Consider the following 18949-nt stretch of genomic DNA (forward strand, 5'->3'; position numbering starts at 1 on the left):
AGAAATTACTTAATGAGGTTTATTCCCATTTACCCTTGTCCCCAAGGAAGGACTATCAACTTGATAGTTTCCTCTTGCCTCTTATTGAATTTATACCTAGAATTATGTAAGGTAAATGCCTTTTGTACTTAATATCTAGGGAAAAAAAGATACATTTCTAAAAGTTGCATAACTAGATAATTAGAAGGAAATGAATCTTGAAATAGATGATGATTTCAGAATTTCGTTTCTTTCGAGATCTACTAGAAATCAAGAATAATCTATACTGTATCCCCAAACTTTGAAACTGCTGACTACTGAATTGAAGGGCCTTCCAGATGGAAGTGGATTTGGGATCTCCCATTTCAACGTGGGAACTGATAGTTATTTCAACAGAGAATATGTTGTGCTTATGGCTTGGTTACAGCAGTATCACTTTCTGTTTCCAGAGTCATTTTGCTTTGCACCCAGAAAGAGAAGCTGTCTCAAACTGTTCTTCCTCAGTTTTTACAATAAATAAATAAATAAATACATACATACTTCATTTGTTCCTGAAATGTTACTGTACTTTTACTACCACGCTCTTTCTAATCAAACCTAAATTTGCAAGCCAAACTACTTAACAATGTCACTTACCTACAATTTAATCTGATGTAGGGCCACGGGAGTATTACTTTTAATGGAAATTTCATGTTAGCAGAGTCTGGTTTGGATTTAATTCAGGGCCATATTTAACAAGAGCTTCCAAATTTAAAAGACACCCTCCTGTGAGCCAACACTTTTGGATGCCTTCTTTAAGGAACTGCCAAAGTGATTTAGCTGCTTTCTAGTTCATCTCAGCTATTACCCTCTCCTCCTTCAATCTGGCACAGTTTTCCTAAGTTCCCTAAATATGCAACAGAAGTCAAGCAACCACCTTCAGGGCTGTGTTGTGCTGAGCTGAATATGTTGCATTGTAACTCCTGCTTGCTAAAGTGAATAGCGGTTCTTAAATCATCCTAATAATTGCAAATAAATCTACTGCTCATTTTGCAGCACAGAGCTCAACTGAAATCCAAAGATGGAACAAGGTTTTTCACTTCCTCTGCTGCAGGAGGCTCTGGTTCCTCTGGCTCAGTGTTTTCATGCTTTTTTGTTTCATGTATGGGGAAATGTTTTGAGTACAGATGTGGTCCTTTCTCTAGCAAACTGATACATACTGAGGACAAACCTGATTTTTAGTTATCTTCTCAGGTCTCTTAAAAGGAGTCAGAGGCTGAAAAGTTAAAGCTGTCATTCTTTAGAAACCCTTTCACAATATTGTACTGGAGCAGACAGTTACTGTGGGTAACTGTGTGTCTGTGGCCTATACTGTGCTTGCTATGTATAGCAATCCCAAATAGCTGAACTGGACAGACCCAATGAAGAACAACTGTGCAGACACAATTCTCAAAACAGTTATGCTGGGAATTATATTAAGTTCAAAACATGAATGATTAGAAACTCATTGACTGTTTGCCCAGCTATTAATATAATTTCCTCATGTGTTGCCAAAATCAGAATGAACCTCACGAACCACAAATTATTACACATGGATCTCAGCCTCTCCTATCTATCATCATCCTACCCAATTTCTTTTGCATCTATATCCTCAATATCTGCCTCTAGTTCATGACAATGCACTAGTAGGTATTCCACTTCAGCAGAAACTTTCTGAACTCAAAAATTTCCTCTGGAAAAAGAGAAAATTGCCAGGTCATTTATGGCCTCAGAGACAGGTTTTAAAAACAAAAAAAATACAAAAATCAATATTTATCAGAAAAGTTTTTTTCATTTTCTTTCTCACATTCAGTGGAAACAGGGCTGACCTGAATTTCCAGCCTTATGGAACTTCAGGAGATAAAAATTCAGACAAACAAGTCTGTTCATTGACCAGCCTGAACGTATATAAAAGCAAACAAACAAAAAAACCCAAAATGAAATAAAACAGCACTAATGATGATGATCAGTTAAATGTACCACCTTTTCACTGTTAGCAATTTTGTTAGTGAAAATGCGGATGTTATAAAATGGCTAGTGCCATTCAGGTTTTAAGATTTCCTCATTAATTTGATAGCATTTCTTCTACTTTATGGCACTAAAATCTGATGACAATAGGACAATTGAAATCTTCATGAAATGCCTCTAATAGCAAGGCACTACTTATTGGAATTATTAAATCCAGAAGGAAATGTGTTGTCACGATCTTAATTCATACGAACACCTAAAGGTAGACAGAGTAAATGTTAATGCTCTATCTTGTTCCAAATTTGCTTATCATTTTATATTTTTCCTATTCTTTTAAAGTTCCCTTAAGTCCTTCTGTCAACCATAGCTCTGTTGTTTTATAATACATTATTTTATTTTTCCCTCTGAGAAGTTGCAGCAGCCACAAGGAACCAAATTAATAAAGTATAACTGGAAATGTCTCCTTTTGAGGTACCCAAACAAACTAGTAAGTTGGCTAATGCCACCTTCTAGGTTCTAAAATGAGATGGTGTCCTCTAGTCAGGCTGAAGGCTGTCTCTCCAGAGGGCTAGACAGGCAGGAGGAAAATCAGTTTCTATTTTCACAGGAGGAGTGAAAGAACAGGTAAGTCTGTTCTTTTTCCCATTGCATTAGATACTTGAGATATGGACATGTCCATGAACAGGATATTTTCTACCTGCACTTCAGTAAGGCCTTTGACACTGTCCCCTGTAAGATCCTCATAGACAAGCTGTTGATGTATGGGCTGGATAAGCAGGCAGTGAGGTGGACTGAAAACTGGTTGAACGGCCCGGCCCAGAGGGTGGTGACCAGCAGTCCAAAGTCTAGTTGGAGGCCAGTGACTAGCGGCGTACCCCAGGGATCGGTAATGGGTCCAGTCCTGTTTAATATTGGAGGAGTGTCTGATACACCAGAGGGTTGTGCTGCCATCGAGAGGGACCTCAACAGGCTGGAGAAATGGGCTGACAGGAACCTCATGAAGTTCAGCAAGGAAAAATACAACGTCCTGCACCTGGGGAGGAACAACCCCAGGCACTAATATATGCTGGGGGCCACCCAGCTTGAAAGCAGCTTGGTAGAAAAGAACCTGAGGGTCCTGGTGGACACAGAGTTGAACATGAGCCAGTAGTGTGCCCTTGCAGCAAAGATGGCTAGTGGTATCCTGGGCTGCATTAGACAAAGTATTGTGACCATGTCAATGGAGATGATCATACCCCTGTACTCAGCACTGGTGAGACCACACCTGGAGTACTGTGTCCAGTTCTGGGCTCCCCAGTACAAGAGAGACATGGACATACTGGAGAGAGTCCAACGAAGGGCCACAAATATGATTAAGGGTCTGGAGCGTCTCTTATATGAGGAAAGGTTGAGAGCACCACAACTGTTTAGCTCAGAGAAGAGAAGGCTGAGGGAGGATCTTATTAATGTATATAAATACCTGAATGGAGGTGCAAAAAGGACGGAGCCACGCTATTTCAGTGGTGTCCAGTGACAGGACAAGAGGCAATGGGCACAAACTGAAACACAGAAGGTTCCATCTGAACATCAGGAAACACTTTTTTACTGTGAGGGTGACAGAGCACTGGCACAGGTTGCCCAGAGAGGTTGTGGAGCCACCATCCTTGGAGATATTAAAAAGCTGTCTGGACATGGTCCTGGGTAACTGGCTGTAGGTGAGCAGGGGGGTTGGACCAGATGACCTCCAGAGGCCCCTTCCCACCTCAACCATTCTGTGATTCTGTGATGTCTGTCCCCCTCCAGATTTCTCATAAATGTTTATGAAATGAATCAATCAGTCACAATATTTATCCTGGGAGACTTCTGAAGTAAAGACTACAATGTTATTCTTTCCATTCCACATAAAACCTAAGACATACACAGACTTTGCACATTTTAATGGTATCAATACAAACACTATAGACTTGGCAGCAAATCTCAGCTGTAAGTTTTCAGAATAGCTTGAATTTGCATTCAAACAGATCTGTTCAGCTCAGTCTCTAATTTTCCAAGTGTAACTGTTAATTAGTAGATGTCTATCTCTTTGTATTTATGTTTAGTAAGAGTAGCAAGTGATATGATTGCTGACAATAAGCTAGGAATTTGCTTTTCCATTGTCCAAGACCTGGTCAAGCTCCTTCCCGCTGGATAGACTTTGCCATTGAATTTTTGGAAGCTATAACTGGACTAAGGGTTCATCATTTCTGATGAACTGCATAAATTGCATGTAAGGAGACTCCACAAACTGCCATGGATCATGAAGATTATGGGCAAAAATATTGGAAGGGACAAAACCAGAGGGTAAGCCCTAGGAGTTGGGCTCTGCATCACACCTTTATTACTTTTACTCCAGAAAAGACGATCAATGCTATTCAGGTATTCTTCTAGGATCTGCAGGCTCCAGTTTAATTAACTTTATCAAATACCATGAAAAACCCATCATCCTCATCTCTATCTCAGAGACGCACTGAGATGAACATGTTAATTGATAAGAGCTTCTCGGATTTCAGCAAAACATCAAAACTTGTCAAGCAGAGAACACTCTCACAAACAGGCAGGCTGAAATACATTCTGTAGCTGCAGAGCTTCCTAATTGCAGAACTGCTCAGAATACTGAGACAAAGTTCAAACACGCTGATTTGCAGGCACAATCAATTACCACTGTACAAATGCACTTAAAATACCATATGCAACCTGTTTATCACTGATTCATGTAAGGCTGACTGAGAGTAAGTAAATTTGGTGATCACTGCATAGATAATTTTCCTTTAAAAACTGTTCACATGTACGTTTGACATTTGTAAATGGTTATCTTTTGTTTGGCACAGTTACTTTCCAATTAAACTCTTTACATTTTGTAGGATACTATTACGTTAACGGTCCTCTTGCTTTAAAATGCTTTTCTTGGCAACAGTTCTGACATGCAGGTGCTCATAGCAGATGCTGTACTAACCCTTACCCAAAAACCACTGTGTCTTCTCAGCAGTGCAAAGTTCTTCAATTTTACTGTTACCTGAGGCTACCAGTTTTCTTGAATAGTTTCATGCGGCTGGCACATCAAGCCTTGGAAACTTGGCATTTATTAAGAAAAAAGTCAAAACCAACAAATTGTACAATGCCAGCTACTGGCCTTTGGACTTTACATTTATTATTATGTAAAGCAGGGGTTTTTTTCTCTTGCATCTTGTTGATCTGAAGAAGCTGAGTCTCACAATCTCATAGTGAGGACTGTGTGTGACAATCATTGACTGACACTGAATACTTCAATACTTTTATTTTAACAGAGCCATTTATCCAGAAGGGCTCTGCAAGCCTTAAATTAATCAAGTTAAATAGCAATCTTTGTGTCTTCAATCACACATTGTTCAAAGATGGATTTTTCTTAAGAACTTTGACTACTGAGATACACTCAGGCCCACGATACTACCTGTATAACTGGAGTACTCAAGATGCTCCAGATTTGTAGCAAAGTACAAATGCATCACACAAGGTGATATAAGTTCCAAAGGACAGGAACCAGAGACACACAGAAAATTTTACTATCCCTATTTTATTAATAGGGAATTGGCTTGGCTGGGAAAGAAAGATACTACTATGCATCATTTGAAGGATATCAACATAGAGGACAGCCTCTGGGCAATAACTCAGTGTCTCCATTTTTATTGTGTCCTCATATTTGTCATAGAGGTTAAATGATTTACCCAGATAGAGTGATGCCTATTAGCAGCTAAGGCTGGTATTTCCATGACAGCAGCTTAATCTTCCTCTACAAAGGAGATGTCTGATACTAGTTCCTTAGATATTGCTTTTACAGTGGGGAAAAAAAAAAAGTAACATGGCAGTTTGTTTATAGAAGAAAGCAAAGAGGCCTGGCAGTAAAAAACATATTTGGGGAAATATACTGGCATGAAATTCCTTTATCACACTTCGAAAGTCATGATCCGTAAGCGGTTCTCAAAAGTCATGACCCATGGACTCTCAACAACCCATGGAGAGGTTCTCAACGTCCCACGAGGACTGGGCTGGAAAATGCTAGGATAACAACTGACAAACCCCCCACATTCCAAGAGCAGGAGTACTGACTGATACATACTACATGACAGAGGAACTGAATGAGGCGAGTAGGATCTTATAATGCACTTACACTACTTTGCCAAGAAGAATAACTGCAGAAAATAAAGTTCTGAGAATTCTGTATTTATTAGATCTTTTAAAAAAACCCAAATTTGGAAGGGTTTTCCAGGCATTTAATTTTAATTGGAATTCTAATTTTGAAAGTGTTCAACCTTCTCCTAGAGTCCATAAAAGCCTTTTCTGAAAAGTGTTAAAAAATTTTCAAAAAGAAAAGAATAGTCTGACTTTAATTGGGTTGTGTTAGATTTGGGGAAGTTTCAGATCTAAAATTCAGCTGAGTCTAAGATTTTCCTAGAATTGCAATGAAGACGTGTACTTCCAAGTCAGTACTTGAGGTGAGGCAGAGGCCACCTAGCTACTGAAGGGGGACAAGGCTCTTCAGCATCTTGCAGAGTTTGACATCTTGTGGGGTTTAAGACTTTATTCTGATAAGCCCTTTTGGCTTAATTTGTATTGTCTTTGTGAGAAATGCTGGGGCTTTTTTGCCTTTAAAAATGCAACATTTATCTTTTGACACACTAACTCACTCCCAGAACTGCTCTGGAGAGTGCTGCTTGGCAGTTCTGCATGCACAGCGCCCGGGTGGCTGAACTGTGTTTAACAGAGACGATTTGTTGCAGTGCTAGTAGCAGAAGTAGTTTGTGGCTTTCTGAGCTATGTTCAAACTCAGACTTCAGACGCATACACTCTTCCTAACCATCATCTCCTAGGAGGACCTGTACCTCCTGTTTCTGCTAAGCCAGGCCCCAGATTCACGGCCCTAGCTCCTCTTGCGCAATCCCAGCCCAGAATCCCCACCTCACTTTCCTTGGCATTTTAGTGTACCAGAACAGTACAAAAAGCTCATTCCCCTTTGTGCAAAGTACCTCTTGCTATTATGAACCACATCCTCAATCCTTGGACCCCAAATTCATGTCTCCTCCTCCTATCAAGCAACTATCACAATAACTCACCTTTGTGCCCTGTGCTGGTTTTGGCTGGGATAGAGTTAATTTTCTTCGCAGTAGCTAGTATGGGGCTATGTTTTGGATTTGTGCTGGAAACAGTGTTGATAGCACAGGAATGTTTTCGTTACTGCTGAGCAGTGCTTACACAGAGTCAAGGCCGTTTCTGCTTCTCACCCCACCCCACCAGCGAGTAGGCTGGGAGGGGACACGGCTGGGACAGCTGACCCCAACTGACCAAAGGGATATCCCACACCATATGGCATCATGCTCAGCATAGAAAGCTGGGGGAAGAAGGAGGAAGGGGGGGATGTTCGGAGTGATGGCGTTTGTCTTCCCAAGTAACTGTTACATGTGATGGAGCCCTGCTTTCCTGGAGATGGCTGAACACCTGCCTGCCCATGGGAAGGAGTGAATGAATTCCTTGCTTTGCTTTGCTTGCATGCCCCAGCTTTTGCTTTACCTATTAAACTGTCTTTATCTAAACCCATGAGTTTTCTCACCTTTACCCTTCCAATTCTCTCCCTCATGCCAGCCAGGGGGAGTGAGTGAGTGGCTGTGTGGGGCTTAGTTGTCAGCTGGCATTAAACCACGACATGCCCCCACTCTTCTGCTGCAGTCTTTGCTACAAGGACCCAGATTCCCAAACCCTCACCTAGCTCCCCCCTGACTGCACCTGCGCACTCTAAGCATGGACCCAATGCTTTGTCTCCCCCTTCCTTCTCTTAGTTCCACCAGGTCTTGGACTTCTCCTGTCGACCTGTTGGCTTCCCATCACAAAATCCAACAGAAAGGAGAACTCCTTAAAATGTGTTAGCTCAGTCTGCTTGTACTCACAATGGTACTGCTGAATGCCACTTGAGACTGGTTGCTGTCACAACGACCGAGTGACCTGTTCCTTGTGTGCCCCTGAAAATGAGCTCTAGCACTCTGGCACCTCCTTAAAGGTCTCATGGTCCTCTGCTTATAAGTGGCTGGTCTCTCAATATTCATGGGAGGAAGAGTGAAGTGTTGAAGTTTTGCGAAGTCCTCATCATCTAAATCCAACTCTTTGTGAGTTTCCAGGCGCCTGGCTGTAAAAAGAGAAAATGAAACCTCACCTCTTGTTCTGTTTTTTGCATTGCTCAGGAGGAATTCCTTGGTTAGTTAAAAAACTGAAACAAACTAAACCAAAGCCAAGACATCTCAAAAGCCAGCACCACAAAACCTTCACTCTCCACTCCAGTTTCTGGCAACTCCCACTCTCCAATGTTTATTATTGCAAGAAAACAAAAATTCTTTTTCAAGGTGGTTAGTCACTTTTACAAACTTCTGCTAATGCTTGGTCTCTTTAGCTGCACTTTGTAGTTGACTGGAACAGGAGAGTGAAATATGGAAATTCATAAATTTGCTAATGTTTTCAGTCATAGAGCACAAACACCTTTTTGGCAGCTGCTTGCCAGCTTAAAAAAATCCTTCGCACTATGCAGAGAGAGAAAGTAGCAACCAAGAATGGGCCTGCATCAAACCCCCAGATTCAGAGCACTGAATGCCAAGAGACTTCAGGTACGGACTGCAGCTACGGTTGACTCAAGAAAATGTGTAGCTGTACCTTTCAGATCACACAGAAGACTATGGTAATTACTTTTGGGCCCACTGAGTTTAATTACTAACTAATCTCAGTTTGTGAGCTTATAAAAGGTTGGCTGGCATTCATTTAGAAATGAAAGGGAAAATGTTCTCTTTACACTCTCGAGTGGGTATTGAATGCAGGGCAAAGCCTGAGATGCCTGCAGAGGGAACTGGCAAAACCTTTTCCATCTGACTTCTGAATCATTTAAAACACCTTCACTTTCGTGAATCTCTGTAACAGACGTCCCTCACAAAATGGAGACGAGTCCACAAAGCTCTACATTCAGTCAGAGGGCTCAGTAGATTTAAATATTAATATTTAAATTAATAACATGTAGTTGCTCAGAGAGAAAAGCAAGTATAAAAAAGTGTCTCTCACCATTTTCCTGATGTGAAAACTCAATTCCATCAACAGTACAGCGTCGGAATACCATTTTGTTTTCTGTTAGTGTCCCTGTTTTGTCTGAGAAGATATACTGGATTTGTCCAAGATCTTCAGTAATATTTAGGGCGCGGCACTGTATGGGCAAATCTGCTTCTTCATCATACAGGTCAATGTCACTGTGAATTAAGAAGACTTGGCCCAACTTGACTAACTCAATGGACACATAAAGAGAAATGGGGATTAAAACCTGAAAAAGAGATGAAGTTCACAGTGAGGGGTGAGGCAAGTCTTATTGCTTTCTGTCAGCAATGTTCTGGCACAGGTATACCAACAATTTTCAGAGAAACAGTTCTTCCTAGAGACATAGTGTAGGACTGAACAATAATAGTTCAGGGGAAAAAAAATCCTGCACACAACAGCAATGGATAAACAGGGACAATAAATGGCAAATTTAAGACAAGATTCCTGGGTCTTTCAGAGGATGCTCTTACAAAGCACATTTTCTGGACTGAGGAGCATGCTTACTCTTACCCTCCTGAAACTCTGAAAGGATGCACTAGCACAGACTAACTCTTAATGTAAAAAAGTTTCACAAGCAATTGCTTTGCACACAACACTTCCCACCCACTAGCTTCCCTGCCCTGAAATAATAATGAATTCTTAAGATGCACAAATATTCTGTTTCAGTAATGAAGAATAATCCCCCTAAGGAATCTCTGAGCAGCTCTGAAAGTTATCTTCACATTTCATTCTTATTAAAGAAATTCTGTTCACTTAAATCTCAGCAGTTACATCAAGAAATCTGAAAAATAAATGTGATTTTTTCCCCTGTCCCATAAAATATTCTCTCCCAATTAGTCTTAATCAGACTCATATATATAAGCATCCTATTTCTAATTCAGCTTCTTTCCTAAACCATCTGAATGATACCTAGTTATTATTGCCCACTGGCAAAAATGACAATTTTTGTTTCACTGTTTTCTTGAGATATTAAGTGGCATCCTCATTTTGGAATTCTGGACATAGGCAGGAAAAAAAAAAGCTGACATTTGGATGTAAACATCCTCTTTATTGCATATACTAGAGTTCTGGAGTTATTCTGGAGTTATTTAAAGATATAATACACATCCTTCCTGTCTATATCCTTGTGGGATTTCAACAGCAAGAAAGAAAAATCTGCAGTTAAAAAAAAAAAAAGAAAAAAAGAAGATACATTATTTCACACTTGGATAATTTGAAACACTCCTAGAAAAATTTTCAAATAGGATTAAGAAGGTACTGCACAGCTATTAGTTAATATTAATTGTTCATTAGTAATTATATGCAGTTTTAAATAGCTTCTTCCTTGGAGGTAACAGAGTTTTTTGTCTTATACCTGCAACAGGATTATCATTGTCAAGAACATGTAGAAGCCGGCAAGAACTGGAGACAGAAAATTGCCATTCTCATCTGGGACGTCATAAGGTGGATGCTCTGAGAAGTTTCCAGTCCAAATGCCATGCCCTGTAGGAATGATATACAATACTGAAATACACTGAGCAGGAAGGTGATTGACAAAGCTTCTGAAATTTGCAGATATGGACTGCTATGATAATTGAAAAGAAAGAACATTTCCAAAGCAACAGTCCCCAAGCAATGCTGTAAACCTACTGGAGAATGCAAAGTATCTGCAGAGCTCTGTAGCACATGCACATAATGGATATGCTAGTAAGAAATGAGCAGTCATGGATATTTTTATTCACCTCTCCTTCAGCAGGTGTTCCCCAGGGCTCCTAGCTCTGCTCAGAGCTCTCCTCACTCTACGTCTTGCTGCTGGAGGACTCCATCTCTACCACCTATCTTCAAAAATCTTCAGTGCTGAAGACTCCCATTGCTCTTTCTAACAGAAAGAAACCTTATAACCTTTACATAGACAAACTGAAATCTTTCTTATCCTTCTTGACCATTCTTGATTTCCATCTGTCTTTGTTAGAGTTGACAAACCCCCTATAATTCAGTCTGGGCAGCTCATTTTTACGTTCCCTTAAATTAAGTCATACCCCAAAACCGCTTCTTCCCCTGTGTCTTAAATATTAGTAGATATTATTGCACTACTACAACAAAGCCTCCGGTTCAGGACTTACCAACATCCCATCACAATTACTTTACCACCTTTCATACTGCCCTTACTGAAATAAACTTTGCTCAAGGATGTTACTAAATTTACAGCATCAGAAACTTCACACAGGGCTAGGACAAACGACTCTGTTTCCCTCATTGCATCATTGCTCCAGATGCCTTTTACCTGCCAAAAACCTCTATTAGCCCACTTCTCATATCCAGCTCTGATAAAACTTCTATTAGCACCAATTAAGCAAGCAGTTGTTTTGCAGCATCTGCCTACTAAAATGCTGCCAAAGGAATTCAAATTATTTCAGCAATACTTTCTGGTGGCTAGAGACCACGATCACATCTGAGCAAGGACAACTATGCTCTACAAGCCACTTCTTACCCCAATTTCTCACTGTGTACAGGAAAAATACTGATAACCAATCCACCAGTGATATTTCTTCCTAGAACCCTCCATTCAGACAAGGTTGCAAAGCAACAACTCATGGTAGAGCTACAGGACATTTTGAATGGATGAAAGCTAATGGACTTGTTACTGTTTTACACGTTTCACGTAGACTATGAACTTTCTATTTATTTATTTATTTTTTAACCAGAGCAGAAAAGTTGTCTTTTAAATGCTGATTTTTTTCATGTGAGACTACTTTAAACCTTGAATTAAAGGACTTTATTACTCAAGGGCCCCTACACACTAGACAAAGACAAGTCTCTAAATCTACATAACAGCAGCCAGGAAACAATAAAAAGAAAGTCTCTCTCTCCCTCACACAGAGCTCAGCTGTCAAACCGAAATCCCATTTCTGTGCCAAAAAAGCCCACTGCAACATGAAGCAGCAAAATTAAAAAAGTGATTAAGTCAGTTCAATTGTTCATCTTTTTGGATGGCCCTTACTTCTAATGGTATTACACTGATGACTGGCCGGTGTGTCTCATCACATGCCTCCAGGGCAGGTTCAGGAAAACTTGACAGGGTCACACACAATTTGACTTTGTCGCTACAGAACTAATTCAGAGCAGTAGCACTAAGCCAGTTATCACCGAGATGGAACAGATGAAAAAGAAAAGGGGCTTTGAACACAGAGCGCTCATGGAAGCCTCTGTTATCTCTTTAAAGCAGTAACCCATTCAAAAGTCAGTGGGCTTAAAATTTGGCTCTTTCCTCGGGGTTAGGAGATCATATTAATCCTGACCTGCCTGGGCACATCGCAATCAGAGCTGGAAGGCAAGCAGGTGCTTACATGCAGTGAAGGTGACATTTTTGAGATTAGCAATCTAGTAAACTCTAGTCAGCTAACCCCAGTTACCACATCCAAGTGTGCTCACGTGAAGGTAGGCACTGCAAGGCCCCCAGAAAAATGCAGGCTATTCCTGCCTAAACAATTAATCCATCTCACAGCCTGCTGTAAAGGGGCTTTTGAGAAGGAAGGTAGCTGTGGCCTCACATTTAGGCCATTTAGGAAATGGCCTCAAGTTGCACCAGGGGAGGTTTAGACTGGATATTAGGAAATTTTACTTCAGTGAAAGGGTTATCAAGCATTGGAACAGGCTGCCCAGGGAAGTGGTTGAGTCGTCATCCCTGGAGGTATTTAAAAGACGTTTGGATGAGGTGCTTAGGGACATGGTATAGTGGTGGTCTTGGTAGTGTTACGTTTACAGTTGGACTTGATGATCTTGAAGGTCTTTTCCAACCTATATGATTCTGTGATTCTGTGGAGACTGTAAACTGGATTAAATAGTCATGTGCAGCTCATGGGTTATAAATTGGGTAGCTCTGGCTGACATCACCCCTGAACAGAGGAAGATGTTACTGAAATGAGCTACATAATTTTACTTTTGTTGTTATACACAAGGAACAAACATCCACTCAGGAAGCACACCTCAACTGGCAAGTACTGATTCCTGTAATGCAATAACCCAATGGCTTTCACTTGCTTGCTTTACACATATTTTACCACAGTGGAGATGGGTCTTATCTGAAGCATTTATAGCCATGGATTAGTTTTATTCCATCTGAATTTCTCAGATTTACCATTTTACTTTTGTCTATTGGAAAGACCAAAGAGCCTAAAGACGCCAAGAGCACTCAGCTCTAGATCAGATCTCACTCCTGTCTATAAGATCAGTTTTAACGACCATTTAGAAACAAAGCAATGAAACAGAAGAAGATTTTTGTCAGTGCTTCATACCTACAGCTCCAACAAGACACATCACGAACAGGAGTCCCACACATAAGAAAATATCCATATTCATCCGTCGCTCTATCTTGCTGCGCTTGTAACGAGGACCATTGTTATTTAGCATGGCCTTAGTTTCATGACCTTCAAAACACAAATGGATATCATCATGTTCATGTAATATTTTGTACGTTTTTGGGTTTTTTTAAAAAGTATTTCTCTCTCAAAATGAGAGCAGGATGCTCATGGCAAGACAGCAGATTCAGTAGGACCACAAAGTTTATATAAACCTTCAAAAGCAAAAACTTCTTGAGAATAAAAGGAAAAAGAACAGTAATGTTATATTTTGGATTTTACAAACAACTTGATTAGGTGCTATACAGATTCCTGAAACCCACATTTGAATATTTTTCAGCAGCTATTTAAAAGCCACTAGACACATTTCATGTATTGACTTAAATAAAATCCAACATGTCAGATCCAGCAGTGAAAAACACTAATGTTATTTAGTTTTTCACTATGTGGTTGTAAAGTGCTAACAAAACAGTAGGACAAGAAATAAAAAAAAACCCCAATCCTTAAAACTTACTGAATTAGAATTGAGCTGGTATATTTGTAATGGAAAAAGAGGAGTGCTGTAAGGAGCCAAGAAGCAGAAATTGCTTTTTCTATTCTATTAATATTATCTAAACTGTGGCTCCACAGTTGGGATATCTGGATACCATCTGTTGCTATATTAAATGGTATCTTTTATGTTTATTTCTACAGTCCTTTTCCCTGAAAATACAGACCAGGAAGAAATACAGACCTGAAGACTTGTATTTAGTTTTCATTTGTACGTGCATGACGTGTGTGAGAGGGACTGTTTTTCAAGCTAACTTTTGGCTTTCTCTAAGGAAGTGATTTGAACCAAAAACTGGAAGTTAGGTGCAATTCAATCATGCTTGCTGGATTGATTCCAGGTTTACATCAAAGGTTATTAATTGAGGCAGAGAGCAAGAGAGAAAATTACTGTCCAGCCTTATGTTCAGGACATTCACCCATGAGCTGGGACTCTTGGCTTCCTGTTCCAGGGAGTATGTAATTATTTACACAACCTGGAGCTATGTCGGTGGGACCAGCTTATACTACCAATGCTCCTTCCTTTCCAACTCATGTCTAGATACATACCCACTCGTTCCACACAGTCAGGTATTCAGGGTACAACTTGTGAAGCAGGAGATGTATGTTCACTCCCATACAGGCAGAACTGAGAACAAACCCCAAGTCTTCCCTTCGGTGAACAAATGCCCTAACCACCGAGTTACACAGAAGAGGAGGGTACTGCTGCCCGCAATTCTGTTCCTCCAGCTGCTGTGTGAATCTTGTTCCTCACTTTTCTTTTATGTCAGGCTTAATAGAATATTTTGTGTTGAAAACAAAACAAGGCAAAAACCTCTAATCCCTCCCAGAAAATCCTTAAGGAAATGTTGATGGATTTGTTTCAAAGAAGAAAATGGGAAGAAATTTTTTCAAAATATCAGCTCTATCATTCCCTTCCACTTCAGCTGACCAACAGGAAAAGGACACATCTGTAATACAGATATCACTTTACAAGAAATAGAGTATCAGAAATAAGAGGAATAAGCTACTTTGTTCTCTTCTAATCGTCACAGTTTCATACACTGGGCAACACAGCACCTCACCTACCACCCCACTAGTACCTTCTCTCTCTATTTCTGGATGCTGATGGGTTTATCTAAAACTTCATTCTAGTACTTTATTATTTGAAAAGCGTGTAATTCTTGCTGTTGTCCCTATCAAAATGAGAAACCTATGTTGGCTGTTGCTCTGTAATGAGGTTTTTGTGCATTAGCGCTATTGCTTTGTGTAGAACCATTTGGGTAGCCATGAAAAGTATAACCATATTTGGGTCAGATGAGAACTGCACAGGCTAAACAATCACATTAAGTGATGGCTGTACTCTTCACAAAGGCTTCCATTAGAAAGTAAGTTTCAGGAGTAATAGAGTTATAAAAATGGAGAACGTGCCATCCTATTATGTGACTGATCTTGATTGTTCAGAAAAGGTCACAGACCATGATTAAAAGTCAGAGTATAATCAATGTCAAAGAACCCTAGAAATTAAGCTGGTACTGGCTCAAATGAGTCTAATTTTAGAAGAAAAAGAATAAACTTTTATACTGACATTAACAATAAGATGTCAGTAGGAAATTGAATTGAAAACTTACTCAGATCAAAGACAACATATCTTGAGAATGACTTTAAAACTCGAACCTTTGCTACTAGCAGCTTGAGCAACATTAACAGAGATCCACATTAGGATCTGTGCTGGTGGTCAAAGGAACATACTGGGAAATCTTGACTAAAGAGAAGAAAAATAGGAATCCTAACAGGAGAAGGGAAGACAACTTACTCCAATTCTAAAGGGAATGATCCCTACAGAGTTTTTTATACAGTAGTTACTTCCAAAAAATGAGTGATGAGTTTGGCTCTGGCTCTCCTCCTCTGTCTGGTAGGCACCATCCTTACATGTGGTGCTCAGAGAGACAGGCTATGAAAGACCCACAAAGTAAAGGATACTTTGGAAACATATGGGACTATAGTCATTTAGAGTCCACTTCTGCAGTAGTGAAACAAAATGGTCAGTTGTCAGGTAAAATAGTCTGGATTGTGGAGACTAAGATAAATGACTCTTGCAAAGATGGTGACTTCTATTTTCTCTTAGGTGGCTCAGCCTTGAACCCCTTGTTGCTGATTAGACATAAAACAGGTGACATGACTCTACTGGAAAGATAAAAATAACCAATAATGGGATTAAATGTTGTGTTTAAATTGACTTTTGCTTAATCTACAAATAAAGAGGGTAGCTGATACAGTCTTTCTGAAGCAGAAGAGGGCACAGCTGGCAAAGCCAATGAGAAATCATGCTCACTGAGTAAAAGCAGTGGTAACACTCCAGAGATAAAAGATACTGAGAAAAAGATGAGCTGACCCACTGCTGAACCTGGCACTGCAGCATTTGATCTGGACACTGACACTGTATTGCTTGGTTCATTTCTCTAATGCATGAAATTCACGGTTGCATGGACACACTACGTCTGTGTCAACACAGACCTGTGCTGCTGCTGCCGCCTCTTCTGTCACCTCCAGCTGCAGTTCTCACTGCCTCCTGTGTGCTGGCACTGGCACAGCTTGGCTTTGTAATGATTGTTTTATGGTTTTTTTTTCTGGGTAGATCTTCAGCTACATCAGTTTCTACCCTGAGGAGCCAGTGAGATCTCCCTTAGGGCAGCCATGTAGATTTTATGCCAGATGGAATTAGTATTATAATCAGAGCTGCACAGCTGAGAGTTAAACTCACCTTAGCAATTTTTTACTTGTCTGGATATTTTTGCAAGATATCAGAAAGACAGCAAGATATTTGACATACACAAGGGTAGTGTCACTTGCCAGAGATCCAGTGCAGGACTTGCTGGCTTTGGAGATGGATAATACCTTTACTTCAGAAAGTTACGTAATTTTCCTATGCGCTACCAGTTCTTAAAACAAAATGTCAAATTGTGGTGCAATATTAGACTACACATATTTACTTAAGGATATTTACAGGGAAATTCTATGTTTACCTAGATAGAAAGTACATCTTACCTGCATATATAACAATTCCTATTGCAGCTTCAGTATTTCTGATTGTACATCCACGAAGCAAGAGGCTTTCAATGTTAAAACCAATCCGTTCATGATTTGGCTGCTCCCTAGAAGAAAGAAAATAAAATAAAGCAATGCCTTTTTCTGTTTTAATATAGTATTAAACAAAATTTTTGTGTGCATGTCTGTTTCAAGTTGAAATCAAGGAACTGTGAAGGCCCTATTTTGCTTGCATTGCACTCAACTTCAATAAGGACTCTAGTAAGAAGTTACAGAGAAGTCCAAGTATCTCTTAAAGACTGCTTGCATGGTGTGTATCATGATGTCAATATGAAGCAAGTTTGGCTTTCACTCGGTACCTTATCTGGAAGATTCAGTATCTCATAAATGAAGCCAAGATACATTATGTGACTTCATTCAGAGGAAATTATTTTAGAAAGCTAAGCAGGGTTGGCCTGCTGGTAGAGGTTCAGATGAATACATCTGCACCCTGCAAGAGCCTCTGTCTGAGTGTCAGCCACCAAAGGGCTTCTCATCTTTGTGAACCTCAGTTTGCTTGAAGAGTCTCCAGGCTGAGGCTCTCTTCCTCACTCTCACACTGGATGGAAGACTTCTCATCCTGCCTGAAGATGTCCCATCACACACCAGATCCTTCTGCTAGCAGAACAGACCGATGAAAACTTAATGGAAATTATAAGGTCAGTGCTCCATCAGGCAGGCAATTTGTTACTTGCCTCTGAAAATGAAAGCATAAAACTACTTTTGCTTACAGTTTTTATTATATACTCTGGTAGGCTCCTCCTGAGATCTTTACCAAAGCTGAGATTTTTCACTTTAGTCACTCCATCTGGTTTTGTTATGCAAATATCAGCATAAGAAAAGATTTTTTTCTAGAATATGTATCTTTTGCTACTTTCTACTTGATAGTTGGCATTGCATTTACCAGTAAACTGCAGCATCACTTAAATGGAAGGCAAGGTTAGGTGCTATCTCAGGGCTAAGTACAGTCCTATGTCTGTGTGCAGCTGCACGTAATTACATGACATCAAACTATACAAGTAAAAGGTTTAGGTATCAACAACCTACAGCTGGTAGAATTGTAAAAAATAATGCCAGAAACCTGTTTTTCTGGGAATCTAGATTCAGCCTTGGTGAAGTCATTCAATAGCAGCCTTCTTTCATCCCCTTGAGCAGAATTTGCTGTGGTCAGGCATGTTAGATGGATGTCACTAAGTTCTTTCTTATCATTTTTAACAGAGAGTACTGCTACCGTTTAACAGCAAGGCAACAGAGCCTCAATAATTTATTAAGGGTTCTTGGAGAAAAATGTAACCTGCTCCAATTAATTTGTGTTTACAAAATAGCTCAAAGACCAAAGACAGAAACTCCACCATCTGTTAGTAAATAATTTTCACTGGCAAGTTCTTTCACCTACCCCTGAAGCGGGGAGAGAAAGGCAGTTAACTCCATATTCCACCAAGCAGGTGAGATAATAGGCATTTCCAAAAGAGATTTCTGTTAGAGACTTTCAAGAGATTGAAGATTTTGAAGCCAGTCCTGGGTGTGTATTTGTGCGTGTTTTTGTGTGACATATCACCTACATTTCTATAATCTCAGTGCTCTTGTGCCATTTTACAGCAGGTTAATTGGAAGGATTGTTTCAATTTAGATTACACCCAGCGGTCCTCAAAGCCAGCAACCACAGCTGGCGATCAATACAAACTTGACCTGTTTTTCCCTTTTAAGGTATCACAGTAGAGGGGAAATGGCATTGCTATTAGAGGCATAATTCTTACAGGGCATAAATTCTCAAGACCAGATTAAGCACAATCAGCGCTAATGGGCGAGAACCCTTTGGTTTACTCACGTCAGAAGGTCTGGCCATTTGCAGCTACTCCAGGTGGAACACTCTCACTGCATTCTTGCAGAGACATTAACTCCTACTTTAGCTATTAATACAC

The 18949-nt window shown here is 40.1% G+C and overlaps 1 protein-coding gene across 1 annotated transcript in view; it reads right to left on the bottom strand.

Moving 5' to 3' along the window:
* Nucleotides 1-18949, bottom strand: part of ATP10B (ATPase phospholipid transporting 10B (putative)) — a 55380-nt gene that overhangs the window by 17922 nt on the left and 18509 nt on the right. The window contains exons 4-8 of the mRNA XM_075509482.1: nucleotides 16989-17095; nucleotides 13353-13484; nucleotides 10433-10560; nucleotides 9052-9304; nucleotides 7899-8134 (exon numbers count right to left, since the gene is read on the bottom strand). Of these exons, the coding sequence (XP_075365597.1) occupies nucleotides 7899-8134; nucleotides 9052-9304; nucleotides 10433-10560; nucleotides 13353-13484; nucleotides 16989-17095 (856 nt within the window). The remainder of the gene's footprint in view (nucleotides 1-7898; nucleotides 8135-9051; nucleotides 9305-10432; nucleotides 10561-13352; nucleotides 13485-16988; nucleotides 17096-18949) is intronic.

Source organism: Mycteria americana, chromosome 8 (genome assembly GCF_035582795.1).
Source record: "Mycteria americana isolate JAX WOST 10 ecotype Jacksonville Zoo and Gardens chromosome 8, USCA_MyAme_1.0, whole genome shotgun sequence".
NCBI lineage: Eukaryota > Metazoa > Chordata > Aves > Ciconiiformes > Ciconiidae > Mycteria > Mycteria americana.